The sequence below is a fragment of the Erythrolamprus reginae genome, chromosome 3, assembly GCF_031021105.1.
Source record: "Erythrolamprus reginae isolate rEryReg1 chromosome 3, rEryReg1.hap1, whole genome shotgun sequence".
In the NCBI taxonomy this organism is placed as follows: Eukaryota; Metazoa; Chordata; class Lepidosauria; order Squamata; family Dipsadidae; genus Erythrolamprus; species Erythrolamprus reginae.
In genome coordinates, this window is record NC_091952.1 from 82,994,435 (window position 1) to 83,016,670 (window position 22,236).

Here is a 22,236-nt window from a genome sequence, read left to right on the forward strand (position 1 = left end):
TGTACTCTAACGACTGCACCACCCTGGCTCTTACATTGTAATCAAAAAGGTACATAAAGGGAAAGTAATAAGTGATCTAATTAATTCAAAGGAACTGATAGAACAACAAGACAAAAAGACAGAAAAATAGCAAATAGCCTGAACCTGTAGAGATAAAGTGAGGAAAGCTAAAGCTAAAAACAGTCCAACCTATCAAAATCAACATGTATATAACATATTAGGGACACAAGTTTAAATAGGGAAGAAAATGATAAAGAAACACCTGTCTACCCTAGATGAATTCAAATCACCAGGACGAAATGGATTATACCCCAAGGTTCTGAAGGAATTGGCAGACGAGATCTCAGAACCTCTGAACTCTATCTTTCAAAGATCCTGGAGCACTGGAGAACTGCCAGAGGACTGGTGATGTAGTTCCCATCTTCAAGAAAGGGGAAAAAACAGGAAACTACTGACTTATCAGCCTGACTTCAATACCAGGGGAGATTTTGGAAAAGATCAAACAACGAATCAATGAAGACCTAGAAGCAAACAAAGTATAACCAAAAGCCAACATGGTTTTGTCAAAAACAGATCATGCCAGACTAAACTTATAGCATTCTTTGACAAAGTAACAAAATTATTGGACCAGGAGAATGCTGTCAATGTGGTTTACCTGTATCTCAGTAAGGCTTTTGACAAAGTAGACCATAACCTACTACTAAATAAAGTAGAAAAATGTGGGATGGACAGCAACACTACCATATGGATTCAAAACTGGCTAACCAACATGTAGTGCTCAATGGAACTACATCTTCATGGAGGGATGTATGCAGTGGAGTACCCCAAGTCTCTGTTTTAGGCCCAGTACTCTTCAATATCTTCATCAGGGGGGCTAGATGGAGAACTTATCAAATTTGCAGATGACACTAAACTGGCAGGAATAGCCAACACTCCAGAAGATAGGCACAAAATACAGAAGGAACTTGAAAAACGTGAACAATAGGCACTATCTAACAAAAGGAAATTCAAGGGTGAAAAAAGTAAGGTTCTACATTTAGGCAAGAAAAACAAAATGCAAATGTTCATTGCTCAACAGTAGTAACTGTGAGAGGGATCTTGGAGTCCTAGTGGACAACCGTTTAAATAATGAGCCAGCAGTGTGCAGCATCTGCCAAAAAAGCCAACACAGTTCTAGGCTGCATCAACAAAGGGATAGAATCAAGATCATATGATGTATTAATACCACTTTATAAGGCCTTGCTAAGGCCACACTTGGAATACTACATTCAGTTTAGGTTGCTACAATACAAAAAGGATATTGAGACTCTAGAAAAGTGCAGAGAAGAGCGACAAAGATGATTAGTGGACTGGAGGCTAAAACATATGAAGTACAGTGGCAAGAACTGGACATGGCTAGTTTAATGAAAACAAGGATCAGGGGACACATGATAGCAGTGTTTCAATATCTCAGGGGTTGCCACAAAGAAGGAGTTAACCTATTTTCCAAATCACCTGAGGGTAGAACAAGAAGCAATGGGTGGAAACTGAACAAGGAGAGAAGCAATTTAGAACCATGAAGAAATTTCCTGACAGTTAGAACAATTAATCAGTGGAACAGCTTGCCTCCAGAAGTTGTGAATGTTCCAACACTAGAAGTTTTTAAGAAGATGTTGGATAACCATCTGTCTGAAGTAGTGTAGGGTTTCCTGCCTAAACTGGGGGTTGGACCTCCAAGGTCTTCTATTGTTATTGTTATTGTAACAATAACACCTTGCAATTAAAAAGAAAAAGAAACACTCATTTCACAAAATTACTTACATCTTTGGTCTTCAATATCTCTGTTTGGAATTGCAGTATATACATTTCTGAGATCTGAGTTGAGTTCCAGATCCAACCCAATCTAATCCATAATTTTTTCATGTCAACAAAGAAAGCATAATTCTATTTGGCTAAATTGCAGTATATATAGGCTCGACTACTGTAATGCTCTCTACATGGGGCTACCTTTGAAAAATGTTCGGAAACTTCAGATCGTGCAAAATGCAGCTGCGAGAGCAATCATGGGCTTTCCCAAAAATGCCCATGTAACACCAACACTCCGCAGTCTGCATTGGTTGCTGATCAGTTTCCGGTCACAATTCAAAGTGTTGGTTATGAACTATAAAGCCCTTCATGGCACCAGACCAGGGTATCTACGAGACCGCCTTCTGCTGCACGAATCCCAGCGACCGGTTAGGTCCCACAGAGTGGGCCTTCTCCAGGTCCCGTCAACAAAGCAATGTCGTTTGGCGGGGCCCAGGGGGAGAGCCTTCTCTGTGGTGGCCCCTGCCCTCTGGAACCAACTCCCCCCAGAGATTAGAATTGCCCCCACCCTCCTTGCCTTTCGTAAACTCCTTAAAACCCACCTCTGTCGTCAAGCGTGGGGGAACTAAGACATCTCCCCCTGCCTATGTAGTTCTAGTACATGATATGACTGTATCTATGTTTGTTATATTGGGGTTTCTTGCTTTTAGATTTTAAATGTGTAATTGTTATCTTAGATTTTTTAATTATTAGATTTGTTAATATATATTGTTTTTGTTGTTGTTGTGAGCCCCCCCCCCCGAGTCTGCGGAGAGGGGCAGCATACAAATCCAATAAATCAAATCAAATCATCCCATAATCTCATTCTACAAAGGCTGCTAATGCATTTAGTCACATCTAGTCATACCTCACGTAAGGCCTTACTCATCCAAAGAAAGACAAGGTTTGAGGATATGCCTCCATCTGATCTGCATGCATTTCTTTCCCTGTTATGGGCTAAACGGGGCTTCTCTCAAGTTGTTCCGATCTATAGTTTAGGTAGAACAATATTCTTTTGAATAAAAAACGTATTAGACAGTTTGATTTTATTTTGTTATTCTAGTTTCATCACATAATTTTTTCATATATACATGTCAGAATCCCTTATATGCTAGCTGAATTTTCAGCCTCTTGGAATTACTTATTTTTTGAAATGAGTCTGATTTTCCAGTCAATATTCCAAGTTTTATTTCCATATGAAAATGTCATGTGCAGTGTTTGTCCCAGATAGAGAAACGTTTAAGTGAGGGTGGACTGTGAAACTAAACCAGATGCTGATTTAAATTAACAAGATGAATAAATGAAAGAGACCATGCTTAAAAATATCAGCAACCTTAACAAAACAAGGGGTACTAAAATAGCCTCCCAGTTTTGTGTTTTTCTAATTATTAATGTAGCCATTTCTCACAAAAGACGTTATCAAATGTCTGGAATAACTTTAGAAGAATAACATTTATTTTAGATTAGTCTTAAAGCTTTCATTCTTGCCATGCAGGTTCTCATCTGTATTTTACTAAGACTTTTGATTTCACCTTCAGACAAAATATTATTATGAGATACCAAAAATGATGTGTTAGTCTTTTCATTTTGTATCTGTGTGCAGTATATTTAAAAAAAGGCAAATTAGGCAGTGACAGATCTCTTGTATATTGCTGTCAAATAAACTACATGGATGTGCCCATGCATTCCTCAGATTTTGAGTCCAGCTTAAAGAAGATTTTAACATTTCTATGTGTTTGCTCGGAAGTCAGAGCCATTTATGCTAAATGCCCTTTCAAAAGGTTAAATTGGTTGTGGCTAACAACAGTAAACAGGCAATAAACTGATAATTTAGCATTTGATACTATATGCATTTCCTTATGACTTTACATACATTATCTTAGAAATTCTTATAAAATTCTATGCGATAAAACTATGTGTTGGTGGGGACCTCCAAACTTATAAACAAGCAATGGGAAATTATTTTCTCAGAAGCAGATCCCAGTGTATGAAGTTCTGTTTCCACCAGATAAATCTGCATAGGATAGCAGTTTGAGGGCTAATCACCAACAGATCATTATTTACACTATAAAGTATAATTCTTGTACTTCTGTAATTCAAAATTTTATTTCAGCTTAATTATATCGAGTTTAATTGAACTAATATAGTCATTTATGATCATATTAAGACGGCAGTGTTAAGAACATTTATTTATAAGACTGAACCTCCCTGAACACAGTGAAGCTGTTCAGGAGGGAAGTGTTTTTAATAGGAAAGTGAACACAAGAACAAGGGGACACAATCTGAAGTTAGTTGGGGGAATGATCAAAGGCAACATGAGAAAATATTATTTTACTGAAAGAGTAGTAGATCCTTGGAACAAACTTCCAGCAGACGTGGTTGGTAAATCCACAGTAACTGAATTTAAACATGCCTGGGATAAACATATATCCATTGTAAGATAAAATACAGGAAATAGTATAAGGGCAGACTAGATGGACCATGAGGTCTTTTTCTGCCGTCAGTCTTCTATGTTTCTATGTAAGCTCACGTGAAAGTAAAATTTCTGACATTAAAGTGAACTCGTAAGCATGTCTGTTTAGAAATAAAACACTGATCAGTGAGTTTTAAATGGCTTAACTCCATTAAAGCAACTTTATAATAAAGTGCAGCAGAACTTCATGACGAAGTTGAATCTACCTAGTGTTTTGTGGCATAGATCTTTGCTCCTTGAGAGATGCTGTCTCTTACACTATCTGCTGTTCTATATGATCAAAGAGATTTGCCTTGCTTTGGGTCCTGACAATTAAGCAATGTCAACTAGGTGGACCCAAAAGTTGCCTGTATTTATTTACTTTTGATTTTTTTTTTAATGCCGCCCTTCTCCTTAGACTCAGGGCGGTTTACAACATGTTAGCAATAGCACTTTTTAACTGAGCCAGCATATTGCCCCCATAATCCAGGTCCTCATTTTACCCACCTCGGAAGGATGGAAGGCTGAGTCAACCTTAAGCCAGTGATGAGATTTGAACCACTGACCTGCAGATCTAGCAATCAGCTTTAGTGACCCGCACTACCGCACTCTACCCACTGTGCCACCTCAGCCCTTTGGAATGGCATCTCCACAAATATTTGATTAGTCTCCACCATATCTGTTTTAAGCCCTAAAAATATGTCTTCTCCTTCAGGCCAATCTAGATCTTTCTTGATTGAGGGTGAAGAGGGAAATTGCGTCGTCTTCCCCCCATTATTTCTTTGGAGTGATTGGGCTAGGCTAGGGTGTGTGATTTTTCTCTATTGTTGCGTTTGCAAAGCCACCCAAAATTATTTTTGCACTTGGAAAGTCTAGAAATTGGAGCTGCATGGGTAGATTGATGATAGCTGGGTAGGAAGAGAGGTAGATATATGGATGATAGATAGATAGATGATAGGTAGGTAGGTAGGTAGGTAGATAAGATGTAGGACCTAATTGCTCCTGGGTTTCATTACATTTTAGGTATGCATCTTAATATTTTGTGTGGCTCTCTACATCTGATGATTATATGGTAAAGTTACGCTATACAACAGTTCAAGATAATAATAAGTTACTTCTCAATGCTGATTATTTCCTGAACAGATTTGTTCCATACAAATAAGGCATAGTGATACATCAGTCATTCCACGTGCAAGGAGGGCATTGGGGAAGACAGTCTTACTGGTTCTCCTTTCTCTCCTGTGATTTTTCACAATTCAATTCAATTCAATTCAATTTATTAGATTTGTATGCCGCCCCTCTCCGAAGACTCGGGGCAGCTCACAACAATGGTAAAAACAATATTATAGTGGCACAAATCTAATATTAAAAGAAATAACTAAAACCCTATCATATTAAAACCAGACAACACATACATACCAAACATAAATTATAAGGAGCCTGGGGAAAAGATGTCTCAAATCCCCCATGCCTGGCGGTATAGGTGGGTCTTGAGTAGTTTACGGAAGACAAGGAGGGTGGGAGCAGTTCTAATCTCCAGGGAAATTGGTTTCAGAGGGCCGGGGCCGCCACAGAGAAGGCTCTTCCCCTGGGGCCCGCCAGATGACATTGTTTAGTCAACGGGACCCGGAGAAGGCCAACTCTGTGGGACCTTATCGGTCGCTGGGATTCGTGTGGTAGCAGGCGGTTCCGGAGGTACAATGTTCTGGTAAAGTCTCCTTGTCAGTCCATACATAAAATATTGGAACAGATGAACAAACAGGCTTGGTACAAGGCACTGTGGTTCTGATAACACTAAAGTTGATTTATTTAAAGTGATGTTAAAATGTTCAGTATCTTAGAAAATTTGTTCCTCCAATAATTTTTTTTTAGAAGTCAACACTAAGTAGAGAACAGAGTGTGTACATACATACATACATACATACATACATACATACATACATACATACATACCTAAATACATACCTAAATACATACACAAATATGGGAGGGAGCACACAACTTCTTTTTTGCCTATCAGTCCTTCCAGGGGCCATATACAAGGCAGATAAATTTTTATAGCCAACAAACTATATATGTATAAAAAAACCCATGGCTCTTTCCTGGTACAAACCTGAGCAGAGGAGATCCTGTGGTCTAGAGCAGTGTTTCCCAACCTTGGCAACTTGAAGATATTTGGACTTCAACTCCCAGAATTCCCCAACCAGCGAATGCTGGCTGGGGAGTTCTGGGAGTCGAAGTCCAAATATCTTCAAATTGCCAAGGTTGGGAAACACTGGTCTAGAGGTTAAAGCTGCTGATTTGCAAGGCAGACCCCACAGGTTCAAATCACGATAAGGGTGTGTGTAGAGCTCCAAAATAAATCTATACTAGTCTCCCTTCCTTTTCATTATCATCAAAAAAAAATGTTATACACACATATTCAAACTTAGAAAGCACATATAAAGAAATAAAGTATGCTCCCTCCCATATTTGGTTATAGCAGGTGACTCAATTGAAAAACATTTTATATATAGATACTGTATATATAAACATACTCACGTATACCAACGTTCAAATTTCAGCATGCTAAATTGACTTGGGAAAAGACCTTTTAACCTGCTATGCAGAACAACCCTTCCTAATCCAATACCCTCAGATGTGGTGGAATGAAGCTTAGTTAAACATAGTTGCCGGGAATGATACAAGATGTATACTGAATAAAAAGTTGGGAGCAACTAAAAGAAAAAATCAAAAATAATGTTATTCCCACAGAAAGTTTCCAACCACAGAAATGCTTTTTACAGAATCTTTTGCAGCCTTTATTCTGTTGCCCAATTTGTTGTAAACTACTCCAAATTCTCAGAGACTATGAAACAAGCAGGAACTTGAGAGAGAAGCTTTACTCATTCTCACAGTCTAATCACAGAGGTTCCAAACTACTGAACTCTATTGACTTCCCTGAGACATTTTTAATACCTGTTCATAAACTAGAGAGAAGTGAACGATAGAACAGACCCTTAAAAACACAAACACATCTCCGACTAGCATTTATTGATGGGATTTGATAAGAGTGATAATGAATGAGGTGCCAGTTCCTGCCCTCGGAGATTTAAAAAGAAAAATACGGCTGTATTTTAATGTGCCTCTCTTTACCTCGGTGGTAGCCGCCCATTGTTCCCAAAGACAGTCATAAATAAAAGTAAGCTTGCTGTTGTATGCAGTTTAATTTGTCCTTTAAGTTTATCTATTTGCTTTCGCACCTAGTTTCCAAATGCATAGGCATTTTTTCTGTGAGCTAGCATTATTAAATTGCACGTATCAATCATTCTTGCCAGGATTGCCATCGCCAACTACATTAAAGAAGTCAGAGAAGTCTGGTTTCAGCAGTCCCTCGCCTTCACAGACCTCCTCCCTTGGAACGGCATTCACCCAGCATCATCGACCTGTCATTACAGGACCCAGAGGTGAGGCCTTACCAAAGAGTCCATGAGCACTTGTTCCATGGCACCTTTGTCCTCAGGTTGGGATATAAGAACATTCCTCTTGTGGTGGCTTTTAAACCAAAAGTAGACAAAGGCTTGTTAATTTTGTTCCTTGTTTGAATCTAGCTTAGGTTGCTTCATGGAAGTCTCAGGAAGAAAATGGAGGGGGTTTTAGCTAATCAATGAAGCTTTATGGCTTGGACAGATAGGCATGTATTTGTGGATAGATATTTACACACAGGTATATACAGTGATACCTCGTCTTACAAACGCCTCATCATACAAACTTTTCGAGATACAAACCCGGGGTTTAAGATTTTTTTGCCTCTTCTTACAAACTATTTTCACCTTACAAACCACCGCCGCCGCTGGGATGCCCCGCCTCCGGACTTCCGTTGCCAGAGAAGCACCCGTTTTTGCACTGCTGGGATTTCCCTGAGGCTCCCCTCCATGGGAAACCCCACCTCTGGACTTCCGTGTTTTTGTGATGCTGCAGGGGTATCCCAGCAGGGGAATCCAGCAGCGCAAAAACGGGTGCTTCGCTGGCAACGGAAGTCCAGAGGTGGGGTTTCCCATGGAGGGGAGCCTCAGGGGAATCTCAGCAGTGCAAAAACAGATGCTTCGGCTGGCAAAAGGGGTGAATTTTGGGCGTGCACACATTAATCGCTTTTCCATTGATTCCTATGGGAAACATTGTTTCGTCTTACCAACTTTTCACCTTAAGAACCTCGTCCAGGAACCAATTAAGTTTGTAAGACAAGGTACCACTGTATATGCGTATGCTTCAGTAAAAGTGGCATTCTGTTCTTTAGCTACAGAGCTTTAACTCCTCAGCAGTCCATTAGATGTCATTTTATTTTTAATAAATAGTGTTAACTCTGAATCTTTAACATCATTACTATGGGTCTTTTTAAATGGTTTATAGCAGGGGTGTCAAAATTGCAGCCCATGGACCAGATGTGTCACGCACTGGCCACACCGTATGCAAATTTGGCCCCGGTTTATAGTAGTCTGGTTTTTGTTGTTTGTTAGAATATTTAATGGCTTAAAATAAAGCAACTGACTTGATTTCCTTGGACTGAATAATTAGATGCAGAGTTTCAAAAGTTTAATTTATAAAGGAAAAGTTGCACTGCCAACATGCACAAACTGTAGTAGAAAAATGAGATGCATTTGATTTCCTTTTGCTTAAAGTGTTAGTTTTTCACTTTGAAAATTTATTTATTTGTTGCTTATGTATGTATGTAACACATCTTTTGATAAACATTCATACTCTTGATAAACATTCTCATTAAAAATGACAAAGTAAAATAGATATGTGTGAAATAATTTTCCTCATATTAAAGTATTGTTTTTTTTTCAAATATATAAATTGTATATACATAAATCACTGGGATTCAAAAACATTTAAAATAAGAAAAGTTGAGATATTATTTTCCTTAAAGCTGGTTTTATGTGTCTACCCAGACTTCTTATTGTGGAAATTCTTTCAGGTAATTAGGTATAGGTATAATTCTTAAACACTTGTTGTAAATGATTATAATATAAACCTTAAGCTCAGCTCCCAATAGAAGTTGGCTGAGTAATTCTCATAGCTTTCAAAACAAAATCACATTCTGCTGGAGAGCTAGATGGAGTTAATTGGTTGTTAATCATGTAGCCAGTTGCTGGGAAGTCCACATACACTTTAAAAACAACCTTGATAATTGGTGATAATAGCTAGGTATTCATAGTATCAAAGTTGCATTAGCAGTATATTCAACTGTATACCAGCTGACGGCAGAGTCTCATTTAAACAAGTTAGACACTCAACACAGGAACTGCTTTCATAAGATTGCTATTGCTAATATGACACTGCATGCAAACCAGATATGGAGCTCACTTAATCTTGAAAAAGTTGACAAGGTTTTTTTTAAAAAAAATAACGGTGTATTTGGGGGCAGGGAGGAACTAGCAGTCCCATGGCAATTCAAAGACTAACAAATACATGATATCATAAGCTTTCACAGATAAGAAATAACTTGTTTGGATTGACTAAACTTTACCCCCTGAAATCTGTTGGACTTTAAGCTGTCAAATGATGTTGCTAAAATCTTTCCAGCATTCCTATCATATTGTAAACAGTTCTGAGTCACTATATTAGTGATAGGTGGCATAAGAATTTAATAAATTGAGATAATTACTGCTGCAGCCCATTGATTTTTGCAAATATGTGAGCATACTAAACATTCATTGAGTTCTCATGAGTTTATTAGGGATCTGTCTTTGACCAGATTCCTTGAATTAGTGCTCTTGACGGCTAGCCTCTAAGAAAAATCTTAATTTTAAAAAGAAGCATCGAACGGAAAATCTTGTTACACTTTTCTGTAGAGCGCTGCTTTGAAAAAGCACTTTTTACTTCAAAAGGCAACTGCATCGAACAAACTCACCTCTAGCCTTTATTGCCTAAGCTGCATTTCTCGGCCCCCAATTCAATTAAGAAAGGCTGAATTTAGTCTGCATTGCTTCTCTTATTCAGCAAATCTAAACATAGGTCATTGTTGAACAAGAATAAGGTGAAACCTTGTCGAGAAATTTTAACAAGGTAGGATTTATGTTTTTGCATCTTTGACTTTTCTGATCAAACTTTAGGTAGATCCATTAGAGTCCTTGTAGGAAGGGGGCAATACTAACTCCTGTAGTACATATTTAGACTACTAACAATAGCTGCTGTTTTAATATGTTGTCAGGTAAATTGAGTTCCTTAAATTCAAGCTGAAGTTTCAACCATAATGAATTCCACTCTAGCATTTATATTCTACCCATAAATTAGATTTGGAGTGACAGTTGACTTAAATTATGAAGAGCCCCATGATTACTATTCAACACAAGTAGATAAGAACTAAAAACAGAGATAGTTATATGGATGGCACAGGAGGAATGGACAAAACACAATGGTTACTTTCCTTGGCACCTGTCATATACTGCTCATCCTGCTCCATATGACTTCCTCATTTAAAAAAAAATCCTTGTAATCAAGAAATGAAAACAGGGTGCTGCATCAACTATATTTCTCGTAATGCCTCGGGCACCGTATTCATTTGACCCATAAATCTCCTTAAGAAATAAAAAGGTATTGAATATATATTGTATCAATAAAATGACAAAAGAATCTAGGAATGAAAGAGGAAAAATTGAGAATTAATAAGTAAAGAGGTTATTTTGCAAGAACTATGTTTGCAAGTTTTTGGCTTTTAAGTTTATGCTGTAGCATGTTCTTTGTGTCCATGACATATTATAGGGATGCATTTGCCTGGCCACGTGTTCATTTATACATTCATGTATGGTTCTGAATGGTATCCATTTACTTTTATAAACTGTCCATTTTTCTGTGATTGCCACCAATTCCATTCAATGTTGAATAGACTCACTTCCACTAATTATAAAAAAGCCTATAAACTTCAGATGAACCCTTTCATTCTGAACCAGTTCCAGATCACCAGATACTTGATAGGGAGTATCTAGTGGTCCATCGAGTCTGCCCTCAGGGTTTTTTTCCTTTTAATTTTATGTATTAATTAATTTTAATTTTATATTCATGTTCATTTTTATGTATTTAATTTTTGTCAGATGTTGGACATGTGTTATCATGTAACAACAACAACAATAATAATAATAATAATAATTATTATTATTATTATTTATTAGATTTGTATGCCGCCCCTCTCTGAGAACTCATGTTGCATTAAGCATGTTTAAACTTAGTTACTGACGATTGACCTTTTATCTCTGCTAGAAGTTGGTTCCAAGCTTTTACTACCTCTTTCTAACATTACTTTTGAACTTCCCTCTGGCAAGCACCAGGAACTTTGTATGAACTTAAACTTTCAGTTAGGGCTCTAATATTTTTAACCTATTCTTTTCTAAAACTATCTCCTTTGGAAAACATCAGATAGATAAAGATGCATTCATAAAAGGATTTTGCTACACCAAGATGTGTGAATTAAACTGTTAGAAAGCTGATGTCAGATAAGCTTATGTAGTTTAGAAATGACTTGCTCATAGTAGATGATATATGATGCAAATATTCCTTTATGTTTTCAAATAAAGACTCGTGTAAACCTATTCGAGATTATCAAGCTTTCAATTAGAATTAACAGAATGAAAAGGGTCTTTCTTTCTTTTTATGTTTGTCAATATTCAAATAAAAGTTTGGTGTAGCAGTTAAGGTGCTGGCTTAGAAACCAGGAGGTTGTGAGTTCTAGTCCTGCCTTAGACATGAAAGCTAGCCACTTTCTCACAGCCCAACCCTCCTCACAGAGTTGTTGTGATGGGGAAAGTGGGAGGGAGAAGGAATATTATATATTATTTGCCAGGCTTGAGTTACCTTTGAATTAATACATGTGGAATAAAATTAATTAATAAATAAATAGTCAGATGCTTCATTCTCCACTGGATTTCAGGCATTAACAATGAAAGACACGTTGATACTCTGAAAGCTGTTGGGCAGTTCATTCATTAAACTAACCTGACTAGCTATTTAGGGTTTCTATTTAGAGTGGCACATTCTTGCTCCTGAATGCCACTCATGTTAGCAAGAAGCTTGCAGATAATTAAAACTGGAACTAAACAAAAGTCAAGAAGCGTATAATTAAAGTACTACCTTTATTGGATTTTAAGGAGTTGCCCTATGACACAGGAAATATTTAAAGAAGTAGCTTATTTAATCTATATGTAAGTGAACAGTTTAAAAGACTACTAGTCTAAATTAACTATGAAGCCCACCCACTGAGATTATCTCGTAAAGAATTCCCAGTGTTCAGATTCATTATGTGCAACCATTCAATAATTCTAGATAAATGCATAACTAAAAGCTCTATTACGCTAATAATTTGCACAAGGATAAGATGTGTATGGGGCACCATGCTGAGTTAATTTATTATCCTGCTAACAATTTCTTCCTATGAGAAATTATGTTAAGACGCTACTCCACCAAGGACATGATAAAGCAACAAGATGGTGTGGCTATTTAATCCCTTTAAGAGACAAAAAATGCCCAGAGGGAAAAGGGTCAGAGAGTGGAATGAGGATGATTAGCAAAGGGAACCTAGGTTTAAAGTTTGATTCAGTGTATTGTAAAAATGAGACTGATTCAACCTTTGGGGAAGCAGTGGTGGGCTAAAGATCACTCTGCGGAGAAGGTAGCCAATGGCTGCAAGAGGAAGAGGAACGGATGAATGAATGAGCTCCTCAGAATTCTTTCTTGAGCAAGGATGGGGCCAAGATCACCCACAAGTACTTCATACACAGGTTCCCGGCAAGGAGTCTCTAAGACAGCAGTCTCCAGTGGTTTTTTAAGATCTATGGAAACCGGGGGGAAGCCATATCATTTAGGTTTGCATAGTTCCTTTATTAACCACTTTAGGAAATTGCTGGTTAATGGCTTTTTGGGGTGTTACCAGGGGTGCAATTCCAATTTTTTCCCTACCAGTTCTATGGGCATGCTTTGGTCAGCATGGCAGGGGAAGGAGACTGCAAAATCCCCACTCTTCCACTCTTCTGGGGAAAGGATATTGCAAAATCTCCATTGCCACGCCACTCTGGGGCCAGCCTGAGGTGGTATTTGCCGGCTCTCCAAACTACTCAAAATTTCTGCTACCCGTTCTCCAGAACATGTCAGAACCTGCTGAATTTCACCCATGATGTTAACTTTCCTTCAGAAGGGAAAGGGAAAGTTATATTATAATAGTGAATTTATTTATTTATTTTTATTTATTTGTCATACAAATATAATATTGTATTGTAGTATGTTTAACATAATGTAAGTATAAAGTTGAGATAGAAAAGATAAAAAGATAGAAAAGAGCCTTCGGAGAGCAGCGGCATACAAATCTAATAAATAAATAAATAAATAAAAAGACATTAGGTCAAGAACGGTAGGCACATAGGTGCACTTATGCACGCCCCTTAGAAAAGGGGAGAGATCTATTGTAGATAATGTAAGGTTGAAGATTTTGGGATTGGGGGAAGAAACAACAAGAGTCCAGTAGTGAATTCCAGGTGTTGACCACTCTTTTGCTGAAATCGTATTTTCTGCAGTTTAGTTTGGAGCGATTTACATTTAGTTTGTATCTATTGCGTGCTCTTGTGTTGTTGTTGTTAAAGGTGAAGTAATCGCTACATTGTGATGTATGATTTTATGAACAACAGTTAAATCAGTTCGGAGGCAGTGTAGCTGTAAATTTTCTAAACATAGTAATTGAAGTCTAGAGGAGTAAGGTAACTTGTTGAGTGAGGAGGAGTGGAGAGGACTCTTCTTGTGAAGTATTTCTGGACTCCTTCAATTGTATTAATGTCTGTTATGCAGTGCGGATTCCATAATGGTGAGCTGTATTCAAGCAGAAATATATTGTAATAGTCATCTACAGTGATACAGCCAGAGAATATTGTGTTCCAATCAAGAGATGAGAGGTCAGAGTCTATGTTGTCATAGTTGGCCTTCTTAAAGTTGGGGTTGTTTATGAGAGGACGTACATTGAGGCAAAAGTTGATTGTGCTGTGGTCATTTAGAAAAGGGTTGTCTTACTTGGAGTCCATAAATTGAGTGTAAACTGTTGCAGAAGATGAAGTCTAGGCAGTTGTTGAGTCTGGTGTTGTCATTAACTAGTTGCACTAGCCCTAGACTAGTGATAGCATTGTAGAGGGTTGAGTGAATAGGTTCTTTTGTGCATTTATTTAGGGACCAGTTAATATATGGTAGGTTTAGGTCGCCAAGAAATATGAGGGGATGTTGGTAGGAGGTTGCCCACGTTAGTAGTGAGGTTAACTTGTTCGCATGTGAGATGTCATAGTCAGTGTTCCCTCTAATTTTTTGGGGGGGTGGGCGGAAAAGTATAGTGTCTGAGCGGCAGTCCTTTCAGGACTGGGCGGCACAGAAATAATAGATAGGTAGGTAGGTAGACAGATAGACAAACAAACAAACAAACAAATAAAAAACCCACCGTTTTGCCTCAGAGAATTTCAAAATAAAATACTGTACTGTGTGTCTATAACAGTGAGCTCATAATAGGGCAACTCTATCAATATCAAAATGCCACTTAAATAGTTGAGCTAGTTTCAAACTAGATTTTTATTTTCTTTCTCTCTTCCTTACTCCCATTCTTTTTCTTTTTCTTTTCCTTCCTCTCTTTTTTCTATCTGTTTCTCTCTCTTCCTCTCTCTCTCCTTCCCTCTCGGCTTCTGGGCAGGTTTGGAAAACTCTGAGTTGATGATGATTTTTAAGTGAGCGATTGCTCACTGCTCAGCTTAGAGGGAACTATGGTCATAGTCAGGAGCTCTAATTTCCACCTATACTTGATGAAAGAAGTTGTATACATATTTAAGGACTTTATAAAGTGTTTTATTTTTGTGTAAACAGTTAAACGGGTGACCAGGATGTTGATTTTGGGAAATTATAAATAGATGAAGAAACTAGACATAATATTAGTTGTGGGTTATTTCAAATGTTCAAATAAAGATTTTGAAGCTAACTAAGAAATTCTGCTGTGGGAAAATGTTTTGATTAAAAGAAGAAAATATGGTAAGAAGAATTTGAAAGTTGACTAGAGAAAACCAGAGAGAACTAAAAATTACAATTGAAGAAGATATTAATACAATTGAACAGTGTTATTTGACTGTGGAAGGATATTTGAGACTAATACACTGAGAAATTATTCTTAAGGTTGTCTACTACTATAAAAACAGATTTAAACTGGACGACAGAAAAGGAGCAGATTTTATTGTACAAAAGAGAGATTGAGGGCAATTTGAAAGTTGATTTAAAAATGTCATGTTATAAGAATGATATGAGAAAAAAGTGTAATCCACAAAAGTGATTTATACATGAAACTTGCTGATGTCTTAATAATCAAAGGGGACGTACAAATAATAAATCAAGAGAGACATGGATAGCTTTCTTATCCTTGATTTATAAATGAATCATATTAAACTGGTGAAAAATTTCTGAGGAAAGAAAGACAAAATGATAGGTAATCCAGTTGTGGGACAACATGTTTTTGGTAGCTCTTAAATGATTTTTTTTTACTAGGACTAAATGACAATGCTTTAAAGATTTGTTTATATATAACAGAAAGAAAAGTATATAAAACTGATTTATTTGATTATGATTAGTATATATGTGTTATTATTCCTGGTAGCTCTTAATGGACATTTGCTTATTAGGACTGAATTTTTTTTTAAAAAAAATTGCCTATGAATAAAGAGCTGTGATATGTAAAGAAGAGACTTTTTACTGAAATATCAGGAAAATGTTAAGTTATCTCTACTTGTTTGGAGGGAGTGATATTTTTATAAATCTTATTAGATATATATTTTCTCTCTTTTTTGGCCGTGTTCATCTTTTTAATATTCTTTTTAGTTTGTGTTAGCATTTCCCTTCATTTCTAAACTTGTTATTAAAAAAAAGACTGAATCAGAACAGGAGAAGCATTTGAATACATTCATTAGATTTTATGTATTTCTGAAATAATAACAAAAAGTATCCTTCCCTGACTACATTACTGTATTTAGCTTGTTCCATGATGGGCGTATTTACTTTCATATCTTTTGTTTAAATACAGGGTAATAAACTCTAGTGTTTTGTACTCAATTTCTTTTTACACTAATTTCTCTATCCTCTTCAAAGCTCTACTCACTAAGATACACCATAATGTTTAAATACAGAATTCAGGATTTCCAACTTCTCATATTGACAGAACCATAAATCACATTAAATTAATTACTGTACCATGCATCTATAGCTTTAACAGTGTTTATGTAGTATCATCTTACCATGTCCAGAACAAAAAGGAAGAGAAACACTGATATTTGAATTGGGAAGTAGACCTCTAATAACGTAACAGCAATATATCATTCAGATTCATCAATTCCATTAAGATGCCATTTTGAGTATCAAAGCAGATTTCCTACAGCCCCCACTCCCCCGCCAGGATTTCTATTTGTACTTCAGATGTTACCATCTGTGTTTAATTATGGGACTAACCTTACTTTTTATCAAATTATGAATGCAACATGACTCAGAAGTTAAAATGAAACACTTTTTAAAAATTCCTTTTAAAAAAATGAATGCCAGACCTAACTTTGTAAGCAAAAAAGTATACTTACAAATTGAATCATTTAATTATTGTAGTGACTTTCGCGGGTCCAACATTTGCGAAAAATCTATACCACGGTTTTTCAAAAAATATTATTAAAAAAAATACTCCATGATTTTTTTGTATACCAAGGTTTTTACGGGGCCACCCGATGTTCAATACTGTGCATTTTAACTCTCCTTCTCCACCACCACCACCCCAGCCATCCTGCTTCTTCAAATAAAAGCTCAGCTTCCACCCCAGCTTCCCAATTCCTCCCCTTTAATTTTCGGAGCGTTGATACGCTCCACTTGAAGCTGAGCTTTACTACCGCCTGCTGCCACAGCGAGCGCAGCAAAGCCCCCAGCTTGCCGCCCTGTTACCCCTGCGGGTTCTGGGAATAAGTAAAACCAGGAATGGAGGAGGGAGGGGCATGAAGAAAGGAAGGAAGGGAGCATCTCTACTTTGCGGAAATTTGACTTTCGCGGGCGGTCTTGGAACGTATCCCCCGCAAAAGTCAAGGGAACACTGTAGTTCTAAAAATGACTTGCAAAGACAGATCATAATGGAAAAGTGGAATGTAAGAAACATGAATATGAAACAACTCAATATATACTCTCAAAAAAATAAAGGGAACACTCAAATAACACACCCTAGATCTGAATGAATGAAATATTCTCATTGAATACTTTGTTCTGTACAAAGTTCTGTACAAAGATGAATGTGCACAACAACATGTGAAATTGATTGTCAATCAGTGTTGCTTCCTAAGTGGACAGTTTGATTTCACAGAAGTTTGATTTACTTGGAGTTATATTGTGTTGTTTAAGTGTTCCCTTTATTTTTTTGAGCAGTGTAGTTGAAAGATTAAATGATTGACTACACATTAAGACCTCAGGCATTAGAGAATTAAAGTGGACTGGATTTGGACATCTTCAGTTATAAACTATATGATATTTTACGAAACCAATTCTTCAGGTCTTCCAATTTATTGCCAGTGTAATCAATTTCATCTACTTTGCAGCTAGTCATCTTCTTCACTTGCCTTTCAGCTTTCCCATCATTAAAGGCTTCTCAAAGGAAAACAAGAATAGAGAAAATCAAAACAAACCTTTTGTGTAGTGTTGAGTTTTCTCAGCTTGTCAACTTAGGGTCATATTCAGCTGAAATCAATTCTAGTATTTCCTTTCCCCCTCCCTTAAATGCCTGTATGTGACATATTTGTATGTGCACGTGTGTATATGAAAACATACACAGGAAGGAAAAGCAGCCTTCCTATGAGATAAATTCTAAATCTTTTATTTACATTATCTCTTCTGAATTCAATGTATGAGAAATTACATTCAATGACCGGAAATTCTAAGGTTGGCTTTTTGGAATTGCTAAAACAGATGTGAATGTTTTATTTAAACAGTTCAATTTGAGTAAAATTAAAGAACTAAACAGTTTTTACAAGTTTTTATTCTTAGATTTTTATTGTTGGTTGGCTGTAGTTTCACGTTGAGCTAAAAGTGGAATATTTCCCATTGATTTCAATATTCCTGGATTGCCACCAAATTTTTAAAGCGATTTATTCAGATTTCTCTTCCCTACCTCTTCAATTGTATTATATGTAGTTCAAATTTCTTTCAAAAACTCTTAACATTTTCTAGCATTCCTTATTTAAAAATCTCTTCTTGTTCCCAATCAACACAGCTGTTGCCTAGATTTAAAAGCATTTGACTTCAGCCAGTATGGTGGCTTAGCTAATTAATACTCTAATACAATCATTTCTGAAAACAAGTGCTTTGGCAGAATAAAGAGTGGGCTATATCTTGCGTAATTTGAACTGTCTTTTGCATTGTCAAAAATAGTAGAAGTGATGTTTCGGATCACAGTGCGCTGAAGCATCTAAAAAAAGAGAGAGAAATATCAGGAGGAATTAATTTCAGTGTTGTTTAAAGTACTTTTTAACACCAGCTTTCTTAATTGAAATTGTTTTTTTTAACAAAATAATGCTAATAGAGCATTGTTTTGATTCCTTAAAAACATTCTGGTCTGAACAGGTGGCAGCACCTGCCTAATTTTGCCTAGATTTAGAAGCTAATCAGTGCTTGCCCATGATTAGGACAGGAATGGGGACACTCCTGGGAATAACAAGACTGTAGGTGACTGGGCAACTAAAATTCACCCTGGAAAAAGGCACCACTAAGTGTTTAGGTTGCCAGCATAACTGCATTAAATATGCATGACCTTACTAGGAGCCAAGCTCAAATCAGAAGAGATCTTACTTTAAACTAGTATTCTTTCTAAGTGGATGAATCCATGTGTCAGAACTTTTCCCATTAGGCTTTGAGGTGAGTAGGTTTATTTTAGCCATCAGCTGCACTGAGATGACCAAAAGAAAGGGGCTTATTTTTTCCTGTTCTAGCATTATAGAAAACATTAAATCAGGGGTGTCAAACCCATGTCATCATGATGGCACCATGTGATGTATTGGGACTTTTTTGGGAGTTTGACAGTCCTGATCTAGATTGTTTTAAACTTCCTTTAACCCTAAATACTTTCCCAATATAAATCAGTTGTCCTCAGATTATTTTTAAAAATTGCAGACTAATAAATTATGCTTCTAGAAATAGAATAGAATAGAATTTTATTAGCCAAGTGTGATTGGACACACAAGGAATTTGTCTTGGTGCATATGCTCTCAGCGTACATAAAATAAAATATACATTTGTCAAGAATCATGAGGTACAACACTTAATGATTGTCATAGGGGTCAAATAAGCAATGAAGAAGCAATATTAATAAAAATCTTAGGATATAAGCAACAAGTTACAGTCATACAGTCAACATGGGAGGAAATAGGTGATAGGAATGATGAGAAAAACTAGTAGAATAGTAGTGCAGATTTAGTAGGAAGTCTGACAGTGTTGAGGGAATTATTTGTTTAGTAGAGTGATGGCGTTCAGAAAAAAACTGTTCTTGTGTCTAGTTGTCTTGGTGTGCAGTGCTCTGTAGTGACGTTTTGAGGGTAGGAGTTGAAACAATTTGTGTCCAGGTTGTGAGGGGTCAGTAAATATTTTCCCCGCCCTCTTTTTGACTCGTGCAGTATACAGGTCCTCAATGGAAGGCAGGTTGGCAGCAATTGTTTTTTCAACATAGCTGACTTAACAAAGACTTTATAGTTTTTTCCTAACTATTTAAATAAGCAGCACAGTTGAAGAGATGGAGGAAGCATGTGGACAGGTAGTTATTTGTATATATTGGGAGGAGGGAGTTAAAGAACCAGGAATAGGCTACCCACTGGCCTCATGATATTGTGGCAGCTCTTAGGGTGCTCACTTGTATTGCAACTAAAATTTGACTCCAAGGACATCTTTCTTATTGCATATGGCCCAATATTAAGCCATTCAATGACACCACTGGAACTTTAAGAGTACAATATTTAGGTTTTTCTTCCAAATTCATAATTGACAGCAAACACTTTTGCTCTCCTGGGGCAATTCAAAACAGTTTCTGGGCTGCTTTCTGTGTTTCAACCCCTGATATGAATGCACTTTATCCTCCTCGAAGCAGTATTCCTAAAAGTTATCCAGGCACATGCTTATTTGTTTCTCACATACCAGATAAAAGTTCGAATGTTTGGGGTACAAGAATGCAAATTGTATAAAAATAATATTATTCTGCTACTGAACTGAAAATGTGGCATTAAATAAAGCTGCAAGAGCATCAGAGTTACTTTACTGCCCATTTATAGCTCGAAGTGAAACTGCTCCCCGTGTGCAAACCAGAATTATGCAGAATGTCAATTAAATCAACTGTAATCTCCCAGATACATTTTTTATTGCTGGATTCATTAGAAAGGCTCTTAAGGTAATGAATAGTCGTCACTTTTACCAAGGACTGCTGATTCCTTTATAAATGATGACCACTAAAAATGCAGAAGAGACATTTTAAAATCTGGCTGTATTTACACTCTGCCTTTCTGCTTGAAGTAAAGCAGAATTTACTTGACATATTATGAAAATCACTGCTAGACATCAGTTCTGTACTTTAGGATATATGCATTTCAGAAAACTTGTTTTAAGGTTACATAATAAAGCAGTATTTAAAAAGCATAAAATCAGCGGTAGATACTGAGGTTATGACACACTTCACCAGAAAATAATTTAAAAATACAAAAATGATTTATAACTTACCCCCTAAAGGGAATTTAAGTACAAATACTATATATTATGCTATATGTTAATTGGTTTTGCTATTATTGTTTAATGTACTTAAATAAGTAACTATAATATAAGAATTATTTTTGTTTGTTCCTTTTTGTTTGTTTGTTTTGTTTGTCGATATGTGTTGATTTGGCATTGTTTCAATCTACGATGTATACCATTCATTTTGTTTGTGTAAATGTGTATATATGTAATAAAAAACTTTTTCTTAAAAAAAAAAAAGCATAAAATCAGATACTTTTTTTGCTATCAGGTTCCCAAAATATATTCTTTATAATGTATTTTGCTTTTCTTTCTTATAGCAAGTCCACACGCAACACCATCGACTCTTCATTTTCCAACATCACCCATTATTCAACAGCCTGGGCCATACTTCTCACACCCAGCAATTCGCTATCATCCTCAGGAGACTCTGAAAGAGTTTGTCCAACTTGTCTGCCCGGATGCTGGTCAGCAGGCTGGACAGGTGGGGTTCCTAAATGTAAGGAAGCTGTTTCTACTTTTTTTCCTAGAAGTTTTGTTTCTATAACCATGAAATGATATAAACAAATGTGTACGTATAAGAAAATCATTATTAACTCCCATCATAATCATGATGATTATGATGGGAGTTAAGATAATTTAAGTTGTCTTTATTTGGCTACCTTGTGCCTATAATTGATAACCTTCTACATACTAGAATTTAATCAATTTTTGCCAGTAATGAAATCTGCTAAATTTTGATGTAAGTAATTAGGGCCACAAGTAGTCCTTGACTTAGGACCACAATTGAGCCTCAATTTTTTGTTGTGAAGCAAGTTTCTTAAGTGAATTTTGCCCCATTTTACCACCTTTCTTGCCACAGTTTTTAACTGAATCATTGCAGTTGATAAGTTAATAAACCAGTTGTTAAGCGAATCTGGTTCCATTGACCTTTTTTGCCAGAAGGTGATCACATGACCTTGGGATACAGCAATGGTCACAAATATGAACCATTTGACAAACATAAGAATTTTAATCACATAATCATGGCATTGATGCAAAGGTTATAACTGTGAAAAACAGCACTAAGGCCCCTTTTTTCCAATGCTGTGATAATTTTGAATGGTCACTTAGTGAATTGTTATAATATGAGAACTACCTGTACATACATATACTTTAACACTTTATATGCTAATTATAGCACATGTCCAGTA

The 22,236-nt window shown here is 36.5% G+C and overlaps 1 protein-coding gene across 5 annotated transcripts in view; it reads left to right on the plus strand.

Annotated features, from left to right (window-relative positions):
* The window catches only part of NFIA (nuclear factor I A), a 418,929-nt gene that overhangs the window by 348,908 nt on the left and 47,785 nt on the right, over positions 1-22,236 (plus strand). For 3 of the 5 annotated variants that reach the window (XM_070746027.1, XM_070746032.1, XM_070746028.1), the window contains 2 exons: positions 7,594-7,722; positions 21,364-21,542. In XM_070746027.1, the coding sequence (XP_070602128.1) occupies positions 7,594-7,722; positions 21,364-21,542 (308 nt within the window). The remainder of the gene's footprint in view (positions 1-7,593; positions 7,723-21,363; positions 21,543-22,236) is intronic. The other 2 variants (XM_070746029.1, XM_070746030.1) reach the window with 1 other exon arrangement.